The sequence below is a fragment of the Salvia hispanica genome, chromosome 5, assembly GCF_023119035.1.
Source record: "Salvia hispanica cultivar TCC Black 2014 chromosome 5, UniMelb_Shisp_WGS_1.0, whole genome shotgun sequence".
Lineage (NCBI taxonomy): Eukaryota > Viridiplantae > Streptophyta > Magnoliopsida > Lamiales > Lamiaceae > Salvia > Salvia hispanica.
In genome coordinates this window covers 11,868,554-11,889,866 of record NC_062969.1, presented here as the reverse complement: position 1 = coordinate 11,889,866, position 21,313 = coordinate 11,868,554, and the positions used below count along the sequence as shown (strand labels likewise).

Here is a 21,313-nt window from a genome sequence, read left to right as displayed (position 1 = left end):
ACTGTATTTGGTTTTAATTATACAGAAAATTGGGATGAATCATTTCCTTTTTAGATAAAATTCATGCACTTCATTTATCATTTTATCCTCTCTTTTATTTTACTCTTTCTCTCATAATTTTCCTACCCCATCTCTCTTCTACTTTATAATCACTATATTTAACTTATCAAATATATTTATTTCTTAATCTCCGTACTCAAAAGAAATACTCTAACACTAATAAAACGAGAGGAGTAATATTTAGTCTAATGATACATGCAAGGTCTAATCTATTTCAAACTACATCTCTTCTGTAAACTAGTACTACAAAATAAAATTTAAACTATTAAATTTTAAGATTTGATGTTATCATGGTCCAAATTTATTGTATAATTCTCTAATATGACCGAACTAAAAGAATACTTATAAATAATTTTATAAGTTATGAATTGTGAGTATAAAAAGTTAGTAGAATGTGATATTTACATAGTAATTGTTTTTATAAATTGCGGATAATTCAAGATGGCAAAATGGTATTTTAAATGATGAACGAGCTAGTTTGCAGTATAGTAAAATCGAACTAGAAAAATACTTGTAAATTACTAGTACTAGTATTTACTATGATTAAATAATGTGTCGAAACAATATGGGCGCCCACAAAGTTTTAATTCGCCGAATTCAATTAATTTCTACTGAATATTGTTTATTTAAAAAACATTTTCAGTTGACTATTTTCAATAATCTCCTTATGATTTTTTACATTTTGTCGACTGGATCTTCACACTATTCAACATAAATCACATCAGCAAATTTAATCAAAATTCTGGCAATCGCATATCGAGAACCATGTCGTCGGCGATCTCTCAGCTCTCATGCTTCTCCGCCGTAGTTGACAGCCGCCGTTCGCATCTCCACCAGAGATTCCATCTCTTCCCCACGAAATTTCGTCCCATAAAGGTACAATTTTGATCCCTATTGCTCGCGGTTTCGTTTCTTAATATCAATATTAAACATTGAATTGAGTAGAAATTTTGTCTTGATTAGCTGATATAAGTTCAACTATGGGTAGGGTTTGGTGAAATTGAATTTTGATTTAGTTTAAGAATCGATTTTACTTCGATCTGAAGGCTTGGTTTATGATTAAAAAAGTTGAATAGATCAACTAAATTGGTACTACTATTGAAGATTTTCTATTATTATTACTGTTATTGTTATTAAAATCATCATTGTCAGTTTTCTTAATTGAAATGCCTAAGACATATCCATTTTTCTGGAACTTCTAGTGTTATTGCTTTTTGCTAATCATAATATGCTGAAAATGATGCAAGTTGTGCTATCTTTTTTTAGGTTATAAATGTTATGAACAGTGATGGGCACGGCTCAAAATTATCCCAATTAGAGAATAATACTCCGAGTTATGTAGAAGATGCATCGGCATCCTATAACGGAAGCTCGGTGCAGCCGCATTCTGCTGCTGATAGTTCTGTTGCCGGAGGAGCAACAGATGAGCTGGAAAGCGCAGTCAACCAACCAAAGAGGGCAGCAATGATTCACGACTTCTGTTTTGGAATTCCCTTCGGTCAGTTGATGTCTTGATCTTGGTCTTCCTCCTCGATGAAGAACTGCATTCTTTTTTTTTTTTTGCTTTTTGATCTGTTTACTTATCTATGTTGTGTGATATTGAGCCGTTTGTTGCTCTAAGTTGATTGTTTTTGAGCCAGGTGGACTAGTATTTTCCGGGGGTCTCGTTGGCTTTTTGGTTTCAAGAAACCCTCGTACTCTGATTTCCGGTGTGCTCTATGGAGGTGCCCTGCTTGCTCTTAGCACGCTGAGCTTGAAGGTGTGGAGACAAGGGAAACCGAGCTTTCCGTTTATAATAGGTCAAGCAGGTGATTACTTTCTTCTCTAGAAATGGATAGTTTTTTTCTCTTCTGGTATGTTGATACAAATCTAAAATGGGATCAATAGTTTTTTCTCTCTTTTGCTATTAATTTACGGGAAGACCTGTAATTTACTGCTACAATGTGACCAAATTCCTATTTTGTAATTACATTTGATTTTGGTAACGATTTTCCTACCCAAATTAGTGCTAATGTGGCTGCCTAAAAAAGTGAGATGGTCAAATACATTAATCACCAAAACATCATCGGTCGACTGAAAATGTGCGCGAGGGTAAAAATTTGACCAGAATCTGACCTCGTTAGGAAAAACCAGATATATAAGTTGGTGCAAACCCAGAATTTGGCTGAAGTGAAGTAATTTACAGGCTATTATCCCTAATTATACTTGTGATTTGTCATGGAATCTATCTTGTTTGATATGGAGATAGGAAGGTTGGTTGCATGACTTTAATCATCCCAATCTCTGGCTTGCAGTACTCTCGCTCGCCCTCCTACTTAAGCATTCTCGGGCCTATACATTGGTAATTCTTAACACAATCAAGCTCGTTACTTCCGTTCTGCGTATCATGTTCAACAATTTAACCGTGACATCTTGTATTTTCTCGCAGACAAACAAATTCTTCCCGGCAGCGTTCAATGTCGTCATCAGGTAATGCACTATCATGCTTCTTCTAAATAATAATCTACCTCTTCTAATTCTAGTTTGTGATTATCTTCACTTGTTGTTTTGACACCGTAGTGCTGCAATGCTGTTGTTCTATGCCTATGTGATGATATCCGGAGGCAATCCTCCACCGAAGAAGCTGAAGCCTACTGCTGCAGTTGAGTCCTCGTAGTCAAGAGATGGATACTGGTGGTGAGTTACTGATCACTGGCCCTCAAAGAAGTTTCTTTCGAGTAAATTTAGATCATTAATACGACGCCTTGGGGTATCATGATTGAGATACTGAGTGTATCATCTGAACTTGGTAGTATAAATCCGAATTGAATTTTACCAGCATGAACTCAAGAGTAGATTATTATGGTCTTGTTGTAGGTGACTTTCAGCAGCAACTTTCGATCATTTCCATAGCTATCTATATATGTTGTGACGCATAGCAAACAATCTTGCCCCTTTTAATTAGGCATTTTGCAATTGGGGGCATAATCTCGATTTCGTGCTTTTGCTGCTAAAATATGCCCCTGATGAGTGGCGTAGTTGGTACAACCGGGGAGTCTGTGGTTTAAAGGTCGCAACTCCGAGTTGCATTAACACTTTCTAAGTCGATATATGAAATGGTGCGATGTTTAAATACTTGAGATTAAAATTTCTAATATTATGATCCAAGGTTAATTTTGTAATAGGACGGCAGGATTCACGGCTAATCCTCAGATGCAATACCATGAGAGACTGGGTCCATCAATTGAACAATATATTATGTTGTCGGCCGGTTGAAAGATTATATCTCATGGGATGTTAGGTTTGTAAGATTATATCTCATAATTAAATATGTAAGTATGGGTCACGAGACTGAGTCTCACAAGTTAATTCTAGATGGATAATCATATGACAATGAGTAGTTAATTCTAGATGGATAATCATATGACAATGAGTCATAGCTACCTCACTTTAACTAAAATAATCTCACGACTTAATTCTAGGTGATAATCATATAATAGTGAGTCATAGTAACTGAACGACACCATTATGTTTGGTTCATGAGATTGAATATTACAACTTAATCCCAGGTGCATAATTATATGATAATGAGTCATAGTTATTTCATTATAACTATAATAATTTTATAACTTAATGTTATATGGATAGTTTATCACTGTAACAAGAAAATTGTTAAGGATATTTTTTTAATACGATTAAGGATGCTAATTTGTGTTTCTAGATATGCCACCAATGCTTCATAAAATGTGTTGATTGTTGGTGTCACAACTAAAATTAGAGGATGCAAATGAAAACATTCTAAAAAAACAAAAGATTAAGTTAATTTGTCCTTAATTTAGGGACGCCTTCTTTTGCGTCCTAAATTGTTGTTATTTTTTAAAACTTTCCAATTCAAATAATTGCGTCTCAATTTTTGTGTACTTGGTGTTTGGTTTGCAAGATTGTATCCGAGATTAAAATTGTAGTGTGTTTGGTTCATGAAATTCAACTCCACAACTCAATCCTAGATGAATAACCATGGGATAATTAATCATAGTTAACCTCCTATAACTAAATAATCTTACAACTCAATCCTAGATTGTATATTGATATGAAAAGATAAGTTTTTTAGTGTATGATAATCAGTCATAGTAACCAAACGACACATATGTGACTAAGTCTTGTTTAATACACATGGTTCGTGTTCGGTTTCCTAGATAAAGTAATACTCCATCCGTTTTTTCAAAAATAGCAACTATATCCATTTTGGATCGTTCCTTAAAAAAAGACACTTTAGAATATTTCTATTTTAAGATATGGCCCCACAATCCACTAATTCTACTTTCACCACTTTTTCTCTTCATCTATCATATTTTACTCATTTTTCTTTTCCTCTCACTTACTTTACCAATTCTTCTCACTTACTTTACCAATTGTACATTAAAATCCGTGACGTTTCAAATATTTTTATTTTTTGAATACGGAGGGAGTGTATCATAATATAATATAGGATTGAATTGTGAGATTATTTTAGTCATAGGGAGTTAGCTTTGACTAATTATCCCATGATTATCCCTAGGATTGAATTGGTGGACTAAATCTTATGAATCAAACATACTACTTACTAATTTAGTTCCGGGATACAATCTTGCAAACCGAACACCTCCATGGAGTATAATTTAATCAAAGGCCCAAATCTTTGTGCTAAAAATATGTCAAGCCCATATCGTGCTTATTGTGCCTGACATTATAAATTGGGCCATAAACTAAAATAAATAAGCTCGAAAGAAAAAAGAAGAGAAAAAAAGGTAACTGGTAGTATTAATATAGACAATTCTATTTAAATGCAAAATGATTGAATGTTTTAGACTTACTAATTATATCTATATTAATATTATTAGTATAACTTAGTAGTTACTATTTTTATAATAACAATAACCTATTTAGAAAAATGAACATTTGAACGTAATTATATAAGGGTAATTATCTCCAATATAAGAAATGAAACTTGGCGGCCAGTTTAACAGGGATACGTACAAAAATACAAAAAACTATTGTTTGAATTTCACTCAATGATTTATTTTCAATTTTCATTTATCAAAAAAATTAAATTTCACTCAATGATTTATTTTCAATTTTCATTTATCAAAAAAATTAAACCGTTTTCAATTGAATATTTTTCTTTATTTGTGTCCCTTGTCACATGTTTTGCATGTAGAGACCCCTAATGGATAACATTATTCTTTCTATTCCAACTTATTAAATTGTCACAAATTACTTGAGTCATTTTTCCTTTTATAAAAATACTAATATCTAAGTTTATTTATTTTATTTTCGCTTCTACTTTACCGTTCTCTTCAACTTCTTATTATACTGTTTAGTATCATATATGTGCTATGCACAAATATATTTTTAAAACATTAATTTTAAATTTCAAATTAATTAAATAAAATTAGAATTAATATGAGTAACAATTTTAGTTATATCGGAATTAAAAATCTATACAAATCAACATAAATTGTTTTACATGGATCAACTATAAATAACATAGATAGACTAAAAATCTAATCATTACTATTAAAAAAATATTAATAATTATTAAAAAAAAAGAAAGAAAATGGTGGTAACATCAATCTAAATAAGAAAACATAGTAATAAATAAAAATTGGATGGAAAGAAACGAAAAATATAACTAAAAAGAAAAAAATAACAATAAGTTCATATAATATTAAAAACAAGTACGATGTTGTATCAAAATTGATATATAGAAATGATGAAAAAAAAATACAATTGAGAAAATGTTAAGAAAAAGAAAAATATACTTAATAAAATGAAAAGGAACGAAAACATAATTAAAAAGAACAAAATTAGCCAATCAAATAAATTGGGGAAGCCTCGAGCTCACTGAGCATGGTGTGGAATGGTTCCATCATCCATGACGTCAAGCTGTCCTTCTATAGTAAGAGCAAAAATGATATGCTTGAATACTATAAGGTAAGTAGGTATGTGTGGATATTCAGCATTTAAATGACATATTTATAGGCTAAAATATACAAATGTACTATTATAGTTGACCATTACATCATAACTGAACAAACCTGATCAACAATTTTTCTAATCTGAGGCTCAAAACCCATGTCTAACATCCGATCTACCTCATCCAACACAAGATAAGTCACCCTTCGCAAATTTGTACGGTGAGATTCCAACATATTCCAACATATCAATTAGCCTTCCAGTTCCAGTTCCAATTCCAGATATAGCAACGACAACTTCAACACCTATAAGTACATTAAGCCAGTAATAGAGACACTGATTATGGAATTTCATACTATAGTTTGAATAAAAAGGAAGAAGCAGAAGGGAATACCCGATCCATGAACATCACGATACAGTAGTAAAGTCACCTTGCCCCACTAATTTGTAACTGCCCCACTAATTTTAGTTTATAGTTTTTGTTTTAAATATGACAAATGATCTCAATAACTTAATTTTGATTCCCACGTTTACACTTCGTTGTAAAACCTCCACTCACTCCACTCTTATAAATTTCCCAAAAACACTCCAAAACTTCCCTTATATTGTATAAATATCTTTATTTAAATTATTAAATACAGCTTTCTTAAATATGTTCGCGTGTGTGGGAGAGGAATAGATATTAGAGAATTGAAGTAGTATGATTGATTAAAAGCCAAATTTATTGGTAGGCGGCTTTATTAAGCATGTGTCGAATGTGTAGAGAGCGAGGGGCCTCCCGCGTGGTATTCACGTGAAGCGCACAAGTGAAACAGAGTATAATTCATTTTACTTGAAAATGACCATAACAAACCTCTGCTCATTTTATTCACATGCTAATACATTACCATTTCTTACACACTTTGGAATTTTCTGCACCATCAAAACTCACACCCTCTTATAGATTTTCCATTAATTAGGAAATCAATCAAATCTTCAACAACCCGATTTCCTTGCAACTTGACATCATAGTTGTCATAAAATTTTCATAAATTAGCATTTAAGATATATTGCAATGTTTCATGAAGAAGCTTTTTACAAAAATAAAATTAGAAACATCAAATTATTAATACTGTGTGTGGGCCAAAAGCCACATGGGATGTAAATTTGATGGCTCAAAGCAAAAAATAAGTGATCCTCAACACCCAAAGCGTCTTCACAAGTTGTTAAATTATACTACTATGAGTAATTAATTAATTAATGTTATTAGGTATATTACATTTTCAGTTTTTAAAAATTGTTAGTATATTGCATTGTAGATTTATGATTGAATTGGAAATCCAGATCTGGCATCCTTGATTGAGTTTATCATAACCACAATAAAGGAAAATATATATAATTGGACAAAAATTTGAATCATAATTAGAAACATGTGATCATGAATCATTATTAATTTGTGAGGACGTACTATGTAGACATAGAAGATCCCTGTTAATTCCTTAATCATGTTACATCTTTTTTCATTTTTTCTTGAAACTTTTGTCGCGGACTAAAATCAGGAAACATAATCATACTATATTTTACCACTATATTTAGTAATAATGACTATCACAATCACCATCAAAATAACGGTGGCAACAAAATTTCTTTGGCCTCATCATAGTTATAGACAAACAATGACACATTTACTTTAAGTTTAACCGTTGAAGGATTACAAATTTATTCTAATTTTACTGAAATTATCATGTATAAGCCCCCACCAATGAATCAAATCTCTTGAATATGTATATAGTTTCAAACTTGAGATGATGATTTACTAGGTCATCCCCAAAGTCCAAAGATACATTAATTATTTAATTCCATATAGTATGAATAGTAGATTTAATCTTATTTAGTACTAGTACTGTTCTGTAACAAGAAAAATGAAAGCTTTCAAAACACTCCTTTCGTCCTATAAAATATGTATATTTTTCCGATTTTGTATGTCCCATAAAAATACGGACATTTCCATTTATCCATATACTATATCAAATGATTTTTTGATTCAATGACAGGTAAGGGTTTTGCATGGTTTTTTGTTGTCTTTTTTTTGCTTTGTTCGTTTGTTAATTATCGACTACTTTGCTCCCTACGCCTTCAGCTTGAGCATTTCTCTTGTATCAAAAAAAGAAAATGACCATCATTACAACTTATTAAACACCAATAATAATGCGGGAGTCACCATCCACTAACTCTATTTTAATCACCCTTCTCTTGCTTTTTTTTTTACTTTACCAATTATGTATTAATTCTTGTATCATTTCAAATACATATAGTAGTATTTTTTAGGACGGAGAGAGTACGTGATATCAATAAACAAGAGTGAGTGAAAAGTAGCAGTCCACAACCAGACTCATTGGCTAAGAGTCAAGAAAATGACATGAGGGGCATGATAAGAACTTAAGAATAGACTCTTATTGGTATTTCGGGAACATTGTTAATTAATTGAAATATTATTCAATTTAAAATAAAGTATGGTTGGCAAAGTCTTGCAACAGGTAGTTAGAAAAATTATCCAATTTAAAATAAAAATGAAAATCGAATCGGTTTTCAGATCGGTTTTGTCAAACCGAATCGAATATAAAAATTGAAATTTTGAATTATCCAAAAGAGTGAACCAGAAAAACTGAAATCCAAACTATAAACATCGATCTTTATAGAAAAGCCGAAATTTCATAAATATATCCCAAATAATCCTAAAAACTGAAATTCAAACTACGAAACTAAAATCCAAACTAAAAAAACCAAACCCAAAAAATCGAAATTGCACAGTATATCCATAAAAAAAAATTCTAAATTAAATCTAACATAAAAACTATATTATATAGGCCAATTAACATATTCAAATAGAATTAGTTTTTAGGTATTACTAATACTAATCATCACAAATATAAATTTTTAGGTATAACATATATTATTTTAATCATATAGAAATAAACTGAATTTCTTTTTTCACGAGTCCCATAGAAATAGTTCTACCGAAGTATGAAAATATTTTTCATTCTCTTTTACTATACTTTACTTTATGGGCCCACCTCTAAATAATGTTAATTTAATTGGTAGTATTATAACCATATTTAAGGTGTACACATTACAGATTTAAATGATATTATTAGCAAATAAATAAGACGAGTAAATATTTAAAGAACATGCAGCAAATGAAAATAAAATGAATGAACCGTATTATCTGTCATCAAAATCTATGCTAGATTCCACACCATTATGAATATTCCGACTTCAATGGACTACATATGATTCATAAATATCAATTAGCTCAATCACATCTTAATTTATATTGTGCAAAGAGTAGTTTCATATAATTCGTCTCCAATTTCAATTTTTTCCCTTTGTTGTATTATGAGATTTTGTGGTGTCATAGATCTGTATTTTCTGATCACGGATAGATCATGTTCGTCTTTTATGTGTGGCTACAACAAATTAAAGATAGATTCGAATAACGAGCTTGGTAATTGTGGTTTGTGGAGAATGTTCCACAATTGAGCGATAACTTAATTAGTAGGAGATTATGTACGTTATTTTTTATTTTATTTAGAATATCGCCCACACTGGCGCGGGTGAGGGGAGTTGCGAGTATCGCCCACACTGGCACGGACGCTCTGTGATGGCAGAGACGCGATGGGGTGGGGATAGGGGGGCGAATTCTTGACTTCGAAAAAAAAAATTCAAAATCTTTAAATCTCAATTTTCATTTGTTTCGTCAACAATCTCTTACAAAAATTATCTTCCTAAAATAATTAAATTCGAGTCCGGATGAGAAAACCCTCCGCAAACAATTTTAAAAAATGTTCACATATGTCACCTCATCTAAGAAGTTTGGTCGGACTATCGTATTCTAGCATTGACTCACCTATTCTATAAAATCACATTTAGGATTTTTAAATTTTAATTTTTAGAATTTTTAATGATTTGGTATTTTAATTTTTTTAGTAATTAATGAATGGATTTGATGTTACATATTTATGTATATAGATCAATTTTAGTAATAAAATTAGTGAATAGCGTAAATTAATGTGAGAGGCGTGTGGAGGGGCATGGCAGGAGGGGCCCTACTGTGGGAGTTGTGATGTGGCGCAGAAAATGAGGGGAATAATCATGTGGTGAGAGGCATGAGTTGTGAATGCTCATTTATATAGTTATGCCTGATTTTTTATAGAGTGAACTTCAAAAATGGTCTCTGGATTATGAGTTTATCTCGAAAATGGTCCCTGGACTTTAAAAATATCACCAGTAGTCCCTGGACTAAGGGTTAATATCAAAAATGATATTTTGAGACGAAAATGCCCTTTTGAGGGGTTTTGGGGTTTTGGGCAATTTGGTCTTTTTACACTTTTAACATTTTAAATCTGATATTATTTTAGTTATGTACTAAATCTGATATTATTTCAAAATTATCATTCTTCTTCCCTTTTGTCATCCTTCACTTAGTTTCTTTATTTCAATATTAGATTTAATTTTATAAAATTAAATTTTAAATTTCAGTTTTTAAATATCAATAAATTTTTTTAATTATAAAAAATATTAAATAACAAAAATTATTAGTCATAATCAATATTTGATAGTGTCTAATATTTAATCAATAAGATATAACAACGTCTTAGTTTTAATCAATATTTAATAGCTTTAATCATAAATAGACAATATAACACGATTTATTCTGAAATAAATATGCATCTAATGTAAGACTAATATAATTTTCGTTTATTAATTTGAAAACAATCAATCAAAATGACTAGAAATTTTCAACAAAAATACTCCTATACAAAATTTTTAGTCGACTTCATAATATTCAATCACAAGCAATTATAACAACCGAACGAAGGCTAAATAGAATAGCTCTTATTTTTCCATCACGATTAATATTATTTTTCTGTACTTCTTCAATTCAGCTTAATATTATATTAAATAATAAAAATTAATAGTTTTAATCAATATTTATAGTTTCCATGGTAGATCGTTTTGATATAATGACTGAGATTTGTTATCTAATTATTTACTTAACACTAGTTATACTTTGATCTATCTATTTGTACAATACATCACCAATTAAATCTATGTACAAGAATTAGTGGACGTTACTATATTTCCAACAACGGGAAGTGGCACAAGAAATTGTGATGTGCAATCAAATCATTCCCCTAAACTAGAAACATATTGAGATTAAGGAATGACAAAACTACCTCAAATTTGACATAACTCCCATTTATTGCAACCAATAAAGGAACTTTGTTTGTTATTCTACAATTTTAAGATAAATTTAGCATTTCACAATTGGCTTCTCTTTTCCTAAAATGGGTCTTTGCATAAGATTGAGATTGATTAGATGGTTTCCAAAATTTGAAAAGGATTTGATGCAGTGACAACCACATATACATGCTTTTGCCTCTTAACAGCTAGATATTGCTAACCAATATTTCTTCCATTTAAATTTTTATGTATTTCGTTATTAATGTGGTCATGTAATGTTCAATCCACATAAAACTAATATAAAATTATTATCATTATAAATGGTTCTTTAAAAATTTTATCAAATTATTATTATAAATATATAAACCTAGCTAGCTAGTTCAAATTTATTCTAGCTAATACTATAAATAAATACTACAAAACTCTAGCACTCTTGGCCTCTTGGGAAAGAAATTAAGTAAATCAAAAGCAACAAACTATAAGATCTATTTATTTATATCTTTTTCATGAGAGAGAACCACGCTATTTCGGCTGCACTTGGTTCATTCATTTCTACCGATTCCCACAAAAGAAGTTGTCAGCTTACGTGACAAAAAATTGCTCGTCAAGACACATACTTGAAGGGAAATGAATTAACCAAAGTTACATTTATCTTTTTTTTTATGAAAAAGACATAATTAACCCTTATAGTATGGAGGTATTTTGGCCCCAAATATGCAAAAGACATGTCTAGGTGATTTTTTAAATAATAATGATCACAAATAATATTAATTTAATGTCTAGGGACTAAAAATGTAATTGTCTCTAATAAACATACTGCACCACCAAGGATGCCCCTCATTTAGGATAGGTTTAGTAATCTTTAGTTTGATTTCATATAAACAATGATAAATATTAAAAAAACAATTCCAATTTCATGGTATATGAAATTTCTCAGTATTTAAAACATCTTACTTTTTTCAATGTAAACAAATTTCAATTTTACTATGGTTGATTACTTTTTTCATTGTAAAAGGTTTGTGAACTAAAAATATAATACTACCAACCACGAAAGCGTTAGAGGCTTGGAGCAATAACATTTCCAGAATTACAATTCACACGCATGTACACATTTTATTAATTAAGTTGCTTTTCGTAGTGATTCAAGCTTACTCAATCTCCAATCATTTACACCAAACTCAAACTCATTTTTGAGTATATGTCATATCAAAAAATAATTTTACTCCAATCATTTACACCAAATTTAAAATTCACACCATTTTTAGGATTTTGTCTCACAAAACTTTTGCAATAACACAAATATGGTGTTGTTTAAAAAAAAACACCAAAAATGAGTTTGAGTTTGGTCTATTGTTGGATAAGATTTCTACACCAAAACTCATTTTTGGTGCATAATTGGAGATGGTGTAAGAGGAGTACTTAATCTATTAAACTACTCCTAATAATAGTAATAATAATAATAATGTCGATCAATAGAATTACTACAATAATGAAACATCGTAGTACCACTACCCTTGTATTATTATTGCCAGACAAACTCACTTTACGGAGTCTTATTTTAATTAATCATCATCGTTATCATTATACATGAAACATGGCCTAATTTTACTAGTATATTTTCAAATTAATTTATCTCGGAATCAAATTGTCAATTAATAATTTAAATAACTTGTCGACCACTTACTTGGTATCTTTGGTCAATTATTGTACTCCGATCCTCTCATCAATTTGACCTCATAGAATAATCTAAAATTCAAGTGCACTTCACTACACAAATCTTAGTTATAACTTTTAATCAACTACTATATTTTAATTATACGTATTTTCTCACAACACTGGGGTAGATTATAAACATTTAATGATTAAAATTTCTCAAAGACAAATGACAATTAATTCTTATGTTTTCTTAAAAGTTTGGATTCATGGTGCCACTTTCCAGCTTTTTCTTCGTTTTAATCAATAGAAACTATCCTTGTTCACTTCCAAAAAGGAAAAACAGAGTGTATTATATAGATTAACGGCTTTATGCAGAACTCAATGTGGATGAAAATCTAATATCTCTAATATCAGGATTAAAATTAATACTATATGATAAAGAATTTTATTCATTTTTTAAATATTAACTCCTATTTTAATAATTTCTTATTTGAAATACAAATATATATGACGACAAATTCACCCTTTGATTCCAACTACATATATGAGCACATGATGTTCGGATAATGTCTAACTGCAGGAAACAATATGTATCTACAGACTTATCTTCAACTTTTTTACCTAGTTATATATATGTAATTTAAAAAAGAAAAAAAAAAGTAGCTAGGGCACATCATATCATATCACAAAGAGTTATGCTATCAAATATCAATTCCAACTTAGGAAGATTTTACTTCACCTTTTTCTTATCTCTGTAGCTAGCACTCTTGTATGAATCATTTTGATGTGTAAAGTAGAGGCGATTATGCTTTTCTCCAACTAACTTGTCGATCACCCAGGGAGCCACGATTTCTATTGTCTTATATTTTATTTTTATATTTTTTCTTCTACAAGAATCGTGTCGACACATAGGGGGTCATGTGATAAGTGGGGAGTAATATATAATATATATATATATATATATATATATATATATATATATATATATATATATAGGGTTTTGATCTATGAAGACCAGATTTAAATACAGAAACGCAGAACACGGTCATTAGTAGGACATTTTTAGGTCATAGTTAGTTTATTTTTAGGTAATGCTAACAAAGCATGACCTAAAATGATTTTAACATGACATAAACCCAAATCTTATAATATGACCTAAAACTACTTAATTATGACATTCCGTGTTTTGGGTTAATTATTGACCATTAGATCATCTAATCCTAGGGCCAAGATTTGGGCTGCATTTTTGGATTTCAATGCATTCTTATTTTGATCATCTCCCTATATATATATATATATTTTGAGAAAAAGAAAATGGATTAAATATATAAGTATTATGTGGTTCTACATATATGCAATGATATTGGTTTAATTTCATATTTTTAACTTGGTTTGCATAATATTTTCTATTCTTTGTTTTTTATTCTATTATTTATACTTTATAGATTAAAGTCTGTATCGTTTCGATTTCTCATTAGGATAATGAGTTGTTTTGTTTGGAGATTTTTGGTGACGTCATGCGACGTATTCCAATAATTTGAGAATAGGAGATACCGTGTATTTTAAGGGGTGCACTTTCATGAATAAAAGTAGTAAAATTAAAACATAAAGATTCTTAGAATTAGATAAATTTAAGGAAGATGCTAGGTGTTTAGCACAACATTAAAGGGCTGAACCTCAAAAATACAAAAGTTCAATAAACCAAGTGCATTAAATAAATGTGGAAACATGCTATGTTTCGTCACATTTAATTTTGATCAAATCAAAATCAAAAGTGATTGTCAAACATAAAAATTGTAGTTTTATAGCAAGTTGTTGTCCGTGTCAATTGAAGTGGCCTTAGGAGTACTAATTTTTTCATTTATCCCTCTTTCAAAAATAACAACTTTTAAAATAATATAATTTTAATGTATAATTGATAAAAAGAGAACTATATAAAAAAGTAATTGAATAATTATTAGTGTAAATAAGTCCCGCCTCATTAGAGAGTGAAAAAAAATTATAAAATAGAAACTACACAATTTTAAGGGACATCTCAAATTAAAAGTAAAAGTAATTGCTATTTTTAAAGAAAAATGTAGTAACTTTTCATTGCAGATTCAATCGTGTACCTTCGATTAGGCAAGTGCAATTCTAAATGTAACATATAAATTTTTCAGTGTGAATTTTAGGGTATAAAATATAAGCTTACATAACTACAATCAAATGGAGTAGTAATTAAAAATATTCCACTTTCTTCGTTCCTTGTTAAATGAGTTATTTTTTTCGTTTCAGGATGCTTAAAGATAATTGAATCGTTTTAGTTTTCAGTAAAAAAATTAAAAAATCATGTTAGGGATGTTGGGTCCAGTCAACAGACTGCTGGGTTGGTTGGACCAACTAAGCGGCCCACTGGGAGCATTATGACTTCACTGGTACTTGCTAGCAAAAGTGAATGCGGTGGCTCGCTCACTTTGCATCGGTGAAATTTTCTTAAAATGCCATAACTTTTTTTACCGTATTCCAATTAAGGCGATTAGATACCTATGCAGAGCTATTTCAAATATGAAGATAGTGATGGTCTTAGAAGAGTATTTGGAAATATTTCATTTTAGCTTTGGTCGATTACTGTAAACACTTAGAAGTACATATATAATATTTAGGGGGAAAAATCGTGCAAATGTGATTTAAATCACACCCTCAAAACTAAGACTTGTTCGCTCTAGAGCAAGGTAATCAATCAAACACAAAGGCTGAGACTCAGAAACCATTATCAGGCCACAACTCACAAACACAATCCCCACAAGTACGTGAAATAATTAAATTTTGAAAAATGAGTTGAAATTTTCATATGGGGTTGATTTTACATAATTTAAGTAGAACTTAGATAATATTTTGTTAATAGTGATGTATAAAGATGATCTAGCTAGGCATTAGGACTAAATTAAAGTTTCATAGCCAATTTGTTACATGTCCGACCATGCATAAACCCCTGAACCTTAAAGTCTAATTTATTAGTTGAGAACTTTAAAGTTAGCCTGTATGGAGTATATCCTTTTGATTTTATCCCCAGTTTTTAGCCAACCCCTACAATGGTTTCTCCCTTATTTCTCCCTTATTTCTCCCTAACTCAACATTTCATTTTTACATCATCACTAATTTAATTGTTTTATTTTTATATATAATAAAGCTAGCTTATTTAATTTATAAAGATAAATCAAATAAATAGTAATAAAGTTCGTTGTATTAAACACGGGTACACATTACAACGAAGAAAATTAAAAAAAAAAAAAAAAAGTACACGAATGGAAATAAAAAATCAAAAAAAAAATTCAAAGAAAAAAAAATTCAAGGGCGGTGGGCGCGGTTTCTATTTGCCCACAATTCTTCGATGATATCGTGTTGTAGTGCTTGATGGGCCTCCTTCTGGTGTATGTCCATGAACGCCTGGAACCGTTCATGTTCGTTGTGCGGTACACCCTGGCGGGCGGACTCGGTTGAGACACCGTGACTCGATGATGCAACACTTGGGTCGTTGGTGACGTCGAGGACGCCTTCGTGTTTGTGTGAATGAAGTTTGTGGGTGATGAATGGAGGAAGAGGATGAAATATTTATAGGGGTGGGATAAAATAGCCGTTCGGCCAAAAAAAAAAAAAAAAAATTTTAAAAATCGCCGATTATCGCCGAGCGTCGCCCACAGTGGCCGGCGATCGCTCGGCGATAATCCGGCGATAAATCGCCACTCGGCGAAGTTAATAGTGATGTATAAAGATGATCTAGCTAGGCATTAGGACTAAATTAAAGTTTCATAGCCAATTTGTTACATGTCCGACCATGCATAAACCCCTGAACCTTAAAGTCTAATTTATTAGTTGAGAACTTTAAAGTTAGCCTGTATGGAGTATATCCTTTTGATAACCGTTCTTTGCACAAAGATTGAGGTGGTGCTATTCTATATACACATGTGATATAAATTTTGAAAGAGTGAAATATATATGCTTGAAATTATCAGGCCACATAAGAAAATAAATATAACTATCTTTCACAGTCTCAAACTCAAAATTAGAAGAAAAAATTAGCCCGCTGAGATTTGTTTTGTATCTCCGACTCTATTGTTTAGACCGAGAAATTTTATTCATGACAGCAAGATACTTCAGTCGAAGATCCGAGTGAATAAAATCAATATCTTTTTATCCCTACAAAAGTTACGTCATTTAGTTTGTTGGTAAATAAAAATTGTTAATGAGAAAGATATGACCGGAGCGGCCGTTTTGACAGAGTCATCGAATTTTATATCAATCCAATTAATGCAGATAAGATTCTTTTTTTGGCCATATGATCCGATTAATTATTCGACGACTGCTCAGCTACGTTGATATAGGCCTAGCCTCAAATAATTCAGAAAACCCAAATCTTGACAATGTTGATGTCATTATCCAAATTCCAAATCAATTAACAACACCAAAATGGGACTAACAGTTTTTGAGAGACAGAAATTAGGGCTCGCCACAAATATATAAATTGACAACTAATTATAAGACACTATTTAATCATATAGTATGTGTGAATTGTATCGTTACTCAACCCTTACAAAAGAAAGGAGATTCAATATATGCCTTACAATGTGTGGATTGGAATTATCATGACTCAGACCCACTCTCATACTATATTAAGTCTAATTAAATCAGTAAATCACCAATTTATGGATTGCGGGACAAAAAGACTATCAAGTATAAGAGAGTTAAAAAACTTCATGGTGTGCTCATAAATTGTAATCTTATGTTTCATCTCCACATCAGCTCGAAAAAGTAAATTTTTTTAATAGGAAAAGAACAAATATGGGTAGCCAAACTTAAATTGACAACCAAGAAAAAACTGAGCTTGTGCACCACAGATAGTCACAAATCATATTGAGGTAGGGGTAGGGGCCTCCCCAAATTATGCACACTCCAAACACAAACTACCAAATACTGAAATAACTTTGATCATACTATTGGCAAAAAATAAAGCCAGCAACAAGAAATCCACAGACTTGGACGCCGCAAACAATCCTTTGCTACAGAATACCACTCACAATTAACACTAAAAACAACACTAAAATTGATGGATCATAATCATCAATTAGCCCCGGCCCCCATACCAAACCCTAATATCCAACTGACACCAATATATAATCTACCCTCGTAGAGATATTTGCCAAAAAAAAGGGGTTGATCATGAATATATAATACTCCCCCGTCCACGAAAAATAGGGCAAATTTGTCATTTTTTGTTGTCCACAAAAAATAGGGCACATTTAAAAAAAGAAAATTTTCAACAACTTCTCTCCTACTTTTTTTCCCTTATTTTTTACTAATAATATAGACTCACATTCCACTAATACTACTTCTCTCTCTTACTTTATCAATTCTATATTAAAACTCGTGACATTCATAGAGTGTCCTAATTTTCGTGGACAGAGAGAGTACGATTTTTGTTGGTTGGTGTATGTGTACTACCATGATAGCTGAGAGTACTACTGTAAAAGCTGTTAGTATGAAAAGACTGTGACTGAAGTGGGATGTGATGCATAGGAATATTAATATTTTCTCGCGTGCTACATTACACACCTCCCCTTTATATTTTCATGTGAACCCTTCACTCTTCTCTTCACCACTCTCTATTAACAACAACACATGGGAGAGAGAGAGCCTTCATCTCTCCTTGAAATATTGCTTATACTGAGAGATATGTGCATCTCACAATCTAACAAACTCTTTAGGCTAAAACCTATAGTTTTCAAAATAGCACTAGTTTTCTTACTTAGCATCACAATCAATAGAGACCACACCGCCACCCCAACCCCACAATCGCCACCCTCGTCGCGGCTATCGCTCGAAACGATGCGTTTTGATGGGAACCTAAGCTTCGAAAACATCCAGCATGCATCCAAAGACTTCGGCAATAGATTCCATCTCATGCCCACAGCAGTCCTATACCCAAAATCCATCTCCAACATTGCCCAAATCATCAACCATGTATTCAACCTCGGCCTCACTTCCCACCTCACCGTGGCCGCCCGCGGCCACGGCCACTCCCTTGAGGGCCAGGCGCTGGCCCCCGATGGTGTGGTCATCGACATGGAGTCGTACAAATCCCCGGCCATGACGTTCCACGCCAGGGAAAAACACCCGTACGTGGATGTCTCGGCCGGGGAGCTATGGATAAACATCCTGCATGAGAGCCTCAAAAGAGGCCTCACTCCCAAATCTTGGACGGACTACCTTCACCTCACCGTCGGCGGCACTCTCTCCAACGCCGGCATCAGCGGCCAGGCCTTCCGCCACGGCCCTCAGATCAACAATGTCTACCGACTACAAGTCGTGACAGGTTGATCTATCTTAAATTAAAAATTAAAATAAAGTGTTGTTTATTTATCTTTCCTGCCAAACTGCCCCACACAGGCAGGGGAGATGTGGTGACCTGCTCGGACGAGCAGAACGCCGATCTCTTCAATGCAGCTCTGGGCGGACTAGGGCAGTTTGGGATCATCACTGAGGCCAGAATTGCTCTGGAGCCAGCTCCGACAAAGGTGATAAACAAAATCTAAGTTACTATAAAAGGAAACTGTACGAACCACTTAATTAATTATAGCACTCCTCGCAGGTTAAATGGATCAGAGCATTATACTCTGATTTCACCGCATTCACCAACGATCAAGAGCGTCTCATATCTCATTCACGAGACGCCTTCGACTATTTAGAAGGATTCGTCGTTATAAACAGAACCGGGCTGCTAAACAACTGGAGGTCATCCTTCAACCCGAGGGATCCGGTCCAAGCAGAACAGTTTACTTCTGATGGAAGGATCCTGTTCTGCTTGGAACTGGCCAAATATTTCAACGTAGAAGACGTTGGAGAGATTGAACGGGTGAGATTCATCGATCATTCGATCCCCTAATTAGTCCTTTTCGGGCGAGCTCATTTTTGTTGCTTATGATGTAGGAAGTGGACAGCCTCCTGATGGAGTTAAGCTACATTCGTTCCACGCTGTTCCTGTCTGAGGTGTCCTACGTGGATTTCCTCGACAGAGTCCACGTGTCGGAGATGAAACTCCGAGAGAACGACCTGTGGGACGTGCCCCATCCGTGGCTTAATCTTCTTGTGCCGAGAAGCAGCATTCATGGCTTTGCTGAGGAAGTTTTCCACAACATTGTCAAGGATACAAGCAATGGCCCGGTTTTGATCTACCCTGTCAACAAGTCAAGGTACTAATCCAATCCCAAACCATTTTTTTCTATTTATGGAAATGTTTCCAAAATTGATGCATATCTTGTTTTGGAATAGGTGGAAAAATGGGACATCCTTGGTGACTCCGGACGAGGATGTCTTCTACTTGGTCGCGTTCCTGAGCTCAGCCATGCCGTCTTCTGTAGGGAGAGACGGGGTGGATGCCCTTTTAGCACGAAACAGACGGATTGTAAAGTTTGTTAGTGAGTCGAAACTCGGGATCAAACAGTATTTGCCTCATTACACCACTACACAAGAGTGGAGGGCTCATTTTGGGGATAAATGGGAGGTTTTCTTGAGAAGGAAATTGGCGTATGACCCCCTCGCCATCCTGGCCCCCGGGCAGAGGATTTTTCCGAGGGCCATCTCATTTCATTTATCCATATATGTGTGATTCAATGAATCTAGATAGAGAAAATATCATAGTATTTCCTCCGTCCCAAAAAAGTTTAATCGTATTCCTTTTTAGTCCGTCCCAACAAAGTTGAGTCATTTTCTTTTTTAACAAAAGACAAAACATCTAATCACTCTTTTTTATTCCATCATTTACTTTACTCTCTTTTATCTTTCATATATTTTTCATCTCTCCTATTTATTTAATACAAATTCTTAATCTTCTTGTCCAAAAGTTTTGTCTCAACTTTTATGGGACGGGGGAGTAGTATATTTCTAATTTTTGCGGTAGCTCGTACATTTATATTTATATTCGGATTAATTTAAAATGGGGAGGAATTAAGACGTTTACCCTCTAATGTGGCATTGCGTGACACTGAGTTCGAGACCTGATACTTTTATGCGATATGTAGAGTAGATAATTAGAGTTAACAAAAATAAATAAATTGAAACTACTACGCTACAGAGTGTTTTTTTTTTCCTTCTCTTAATTGGAAAAGTAGATATATGAATGAAAGTCTCAAATGGTATTCTCGCATTAACTGCGATAAAAATATTATATGCCACTATAAAGACATGCGAATACAAGATCAAGATTCTGTAGCAAATCCATTTTAATGAAAATGAGTTTTTTTTACATGATGTTTCTTTATCATAATATCTTCATTTTTCTATTTCCATAATTATATTTTATATATGTTTCGATTAATGTTTGATAGTAGTACTATTTTCAATTCTAAAAAAAATAGGAGTAGATATATAATCCTCACATGCTTTTATAAGTATATTAATTGTGTTA

At 32.4% G+C, this 21,313-nt stretch overlaps 2 protein-coding genes across 2 annotated transcripts; both read left to right on the top strand.

Moving 5' to 3' along the window:
- Window positions 1-728: 728 nt before the first annotated feature.
- Window positions 729-2,985, top strand: LOC125186770 (protein FATTY ACID EXPORT 1, chloroplastic). Its single transcript, XM_048083215.1, has 6 exons — window positions 729-936; window positions 1,327-1,558; window positions 1,701-1,868; window positions 2,355-2,401; window positions 2,489-2,529; window positions 2,620-2,985. Exons 1-6 carry the CDS (start codon window positions 826-828, stop codon window positions 2,714-2,716), a joined length of 696 nt encoding a protein of 231 aa, XP_047939172.1. The 5' UTR covers window positions 729-825; the 3' UTR covers window positions 2,717-2,985.
- A 15,597-nt stretch (window positions 2,986-18,582) lies between these two features.
- LOC125189430 (cytokinin dehydrogenase 6-like) lies at window positions 18,583-20,515 on the top strand. The gene is made up of 5 exons (XM_048086710.1): window positions 18,583-19,222; window positions 19,297-19,424; window positions 19,499-19,762; window positions 19,837-20,099; window positions 20,179-20,515. The coding sequence occupies exons 1-5, from the start codon at window positions 18,583-18,585 to the stop codon at window positions 20,513-20,515; spliced, it is 1,632 nt and encodes a 543-aa protein (XP_047942667.1).
- The last annotated feature ends 798 nt before the right edge of the window (window positions 20,516-21,313 follow it).

Excerpts from the sequence above, each read along its gene's own strand:
- LOC125186770 (XM_048083215.1), top strand. The coding sequence starts at position 826 with ATGTCGTCGGCGATCTCTCAGCTCTCATGCTTCTCCGCCGTAGTTGAC. Across the intron at positions 937-1,326 it reads CGAAATTTCGTCCCATAAAG|GTTATAAATGTTATGAACAG; the intron begins GTACAATTTTGA and ends ATCTTTTTTTAG. Across the intron at positions 1,559-1,700 it reads CTGTTTTGGAATTCCCTTCG|GTGGACTAGTATTTTCCGGG; the intron begins GTCAGTTGATGT and ends TTTTTGAGCCAG.
- LOC125189430 (XM_048086710.1), top strand. The coding sequence starts at position 18,583 with ATGTGCATCTCACAATCTAACAAACTCTTTAGGCTAAAACCTATAGTT. Across the intron at positions 19,425-19,498 it reads TGGAGCCAGCTCCGACAAAG|GTTAAATGGATCAGAGCATT; the intron begins GTGATAAACAAA and ends CACTCCTCGCAG. Across the intron at positions 19,763-19,836 it reads ACGTTGGAGAGATTGAACGG|GAAGTGGACAGCCTCCTGAT; the intron begins GTGAGATTCATC and ends CTTATGATGTAG.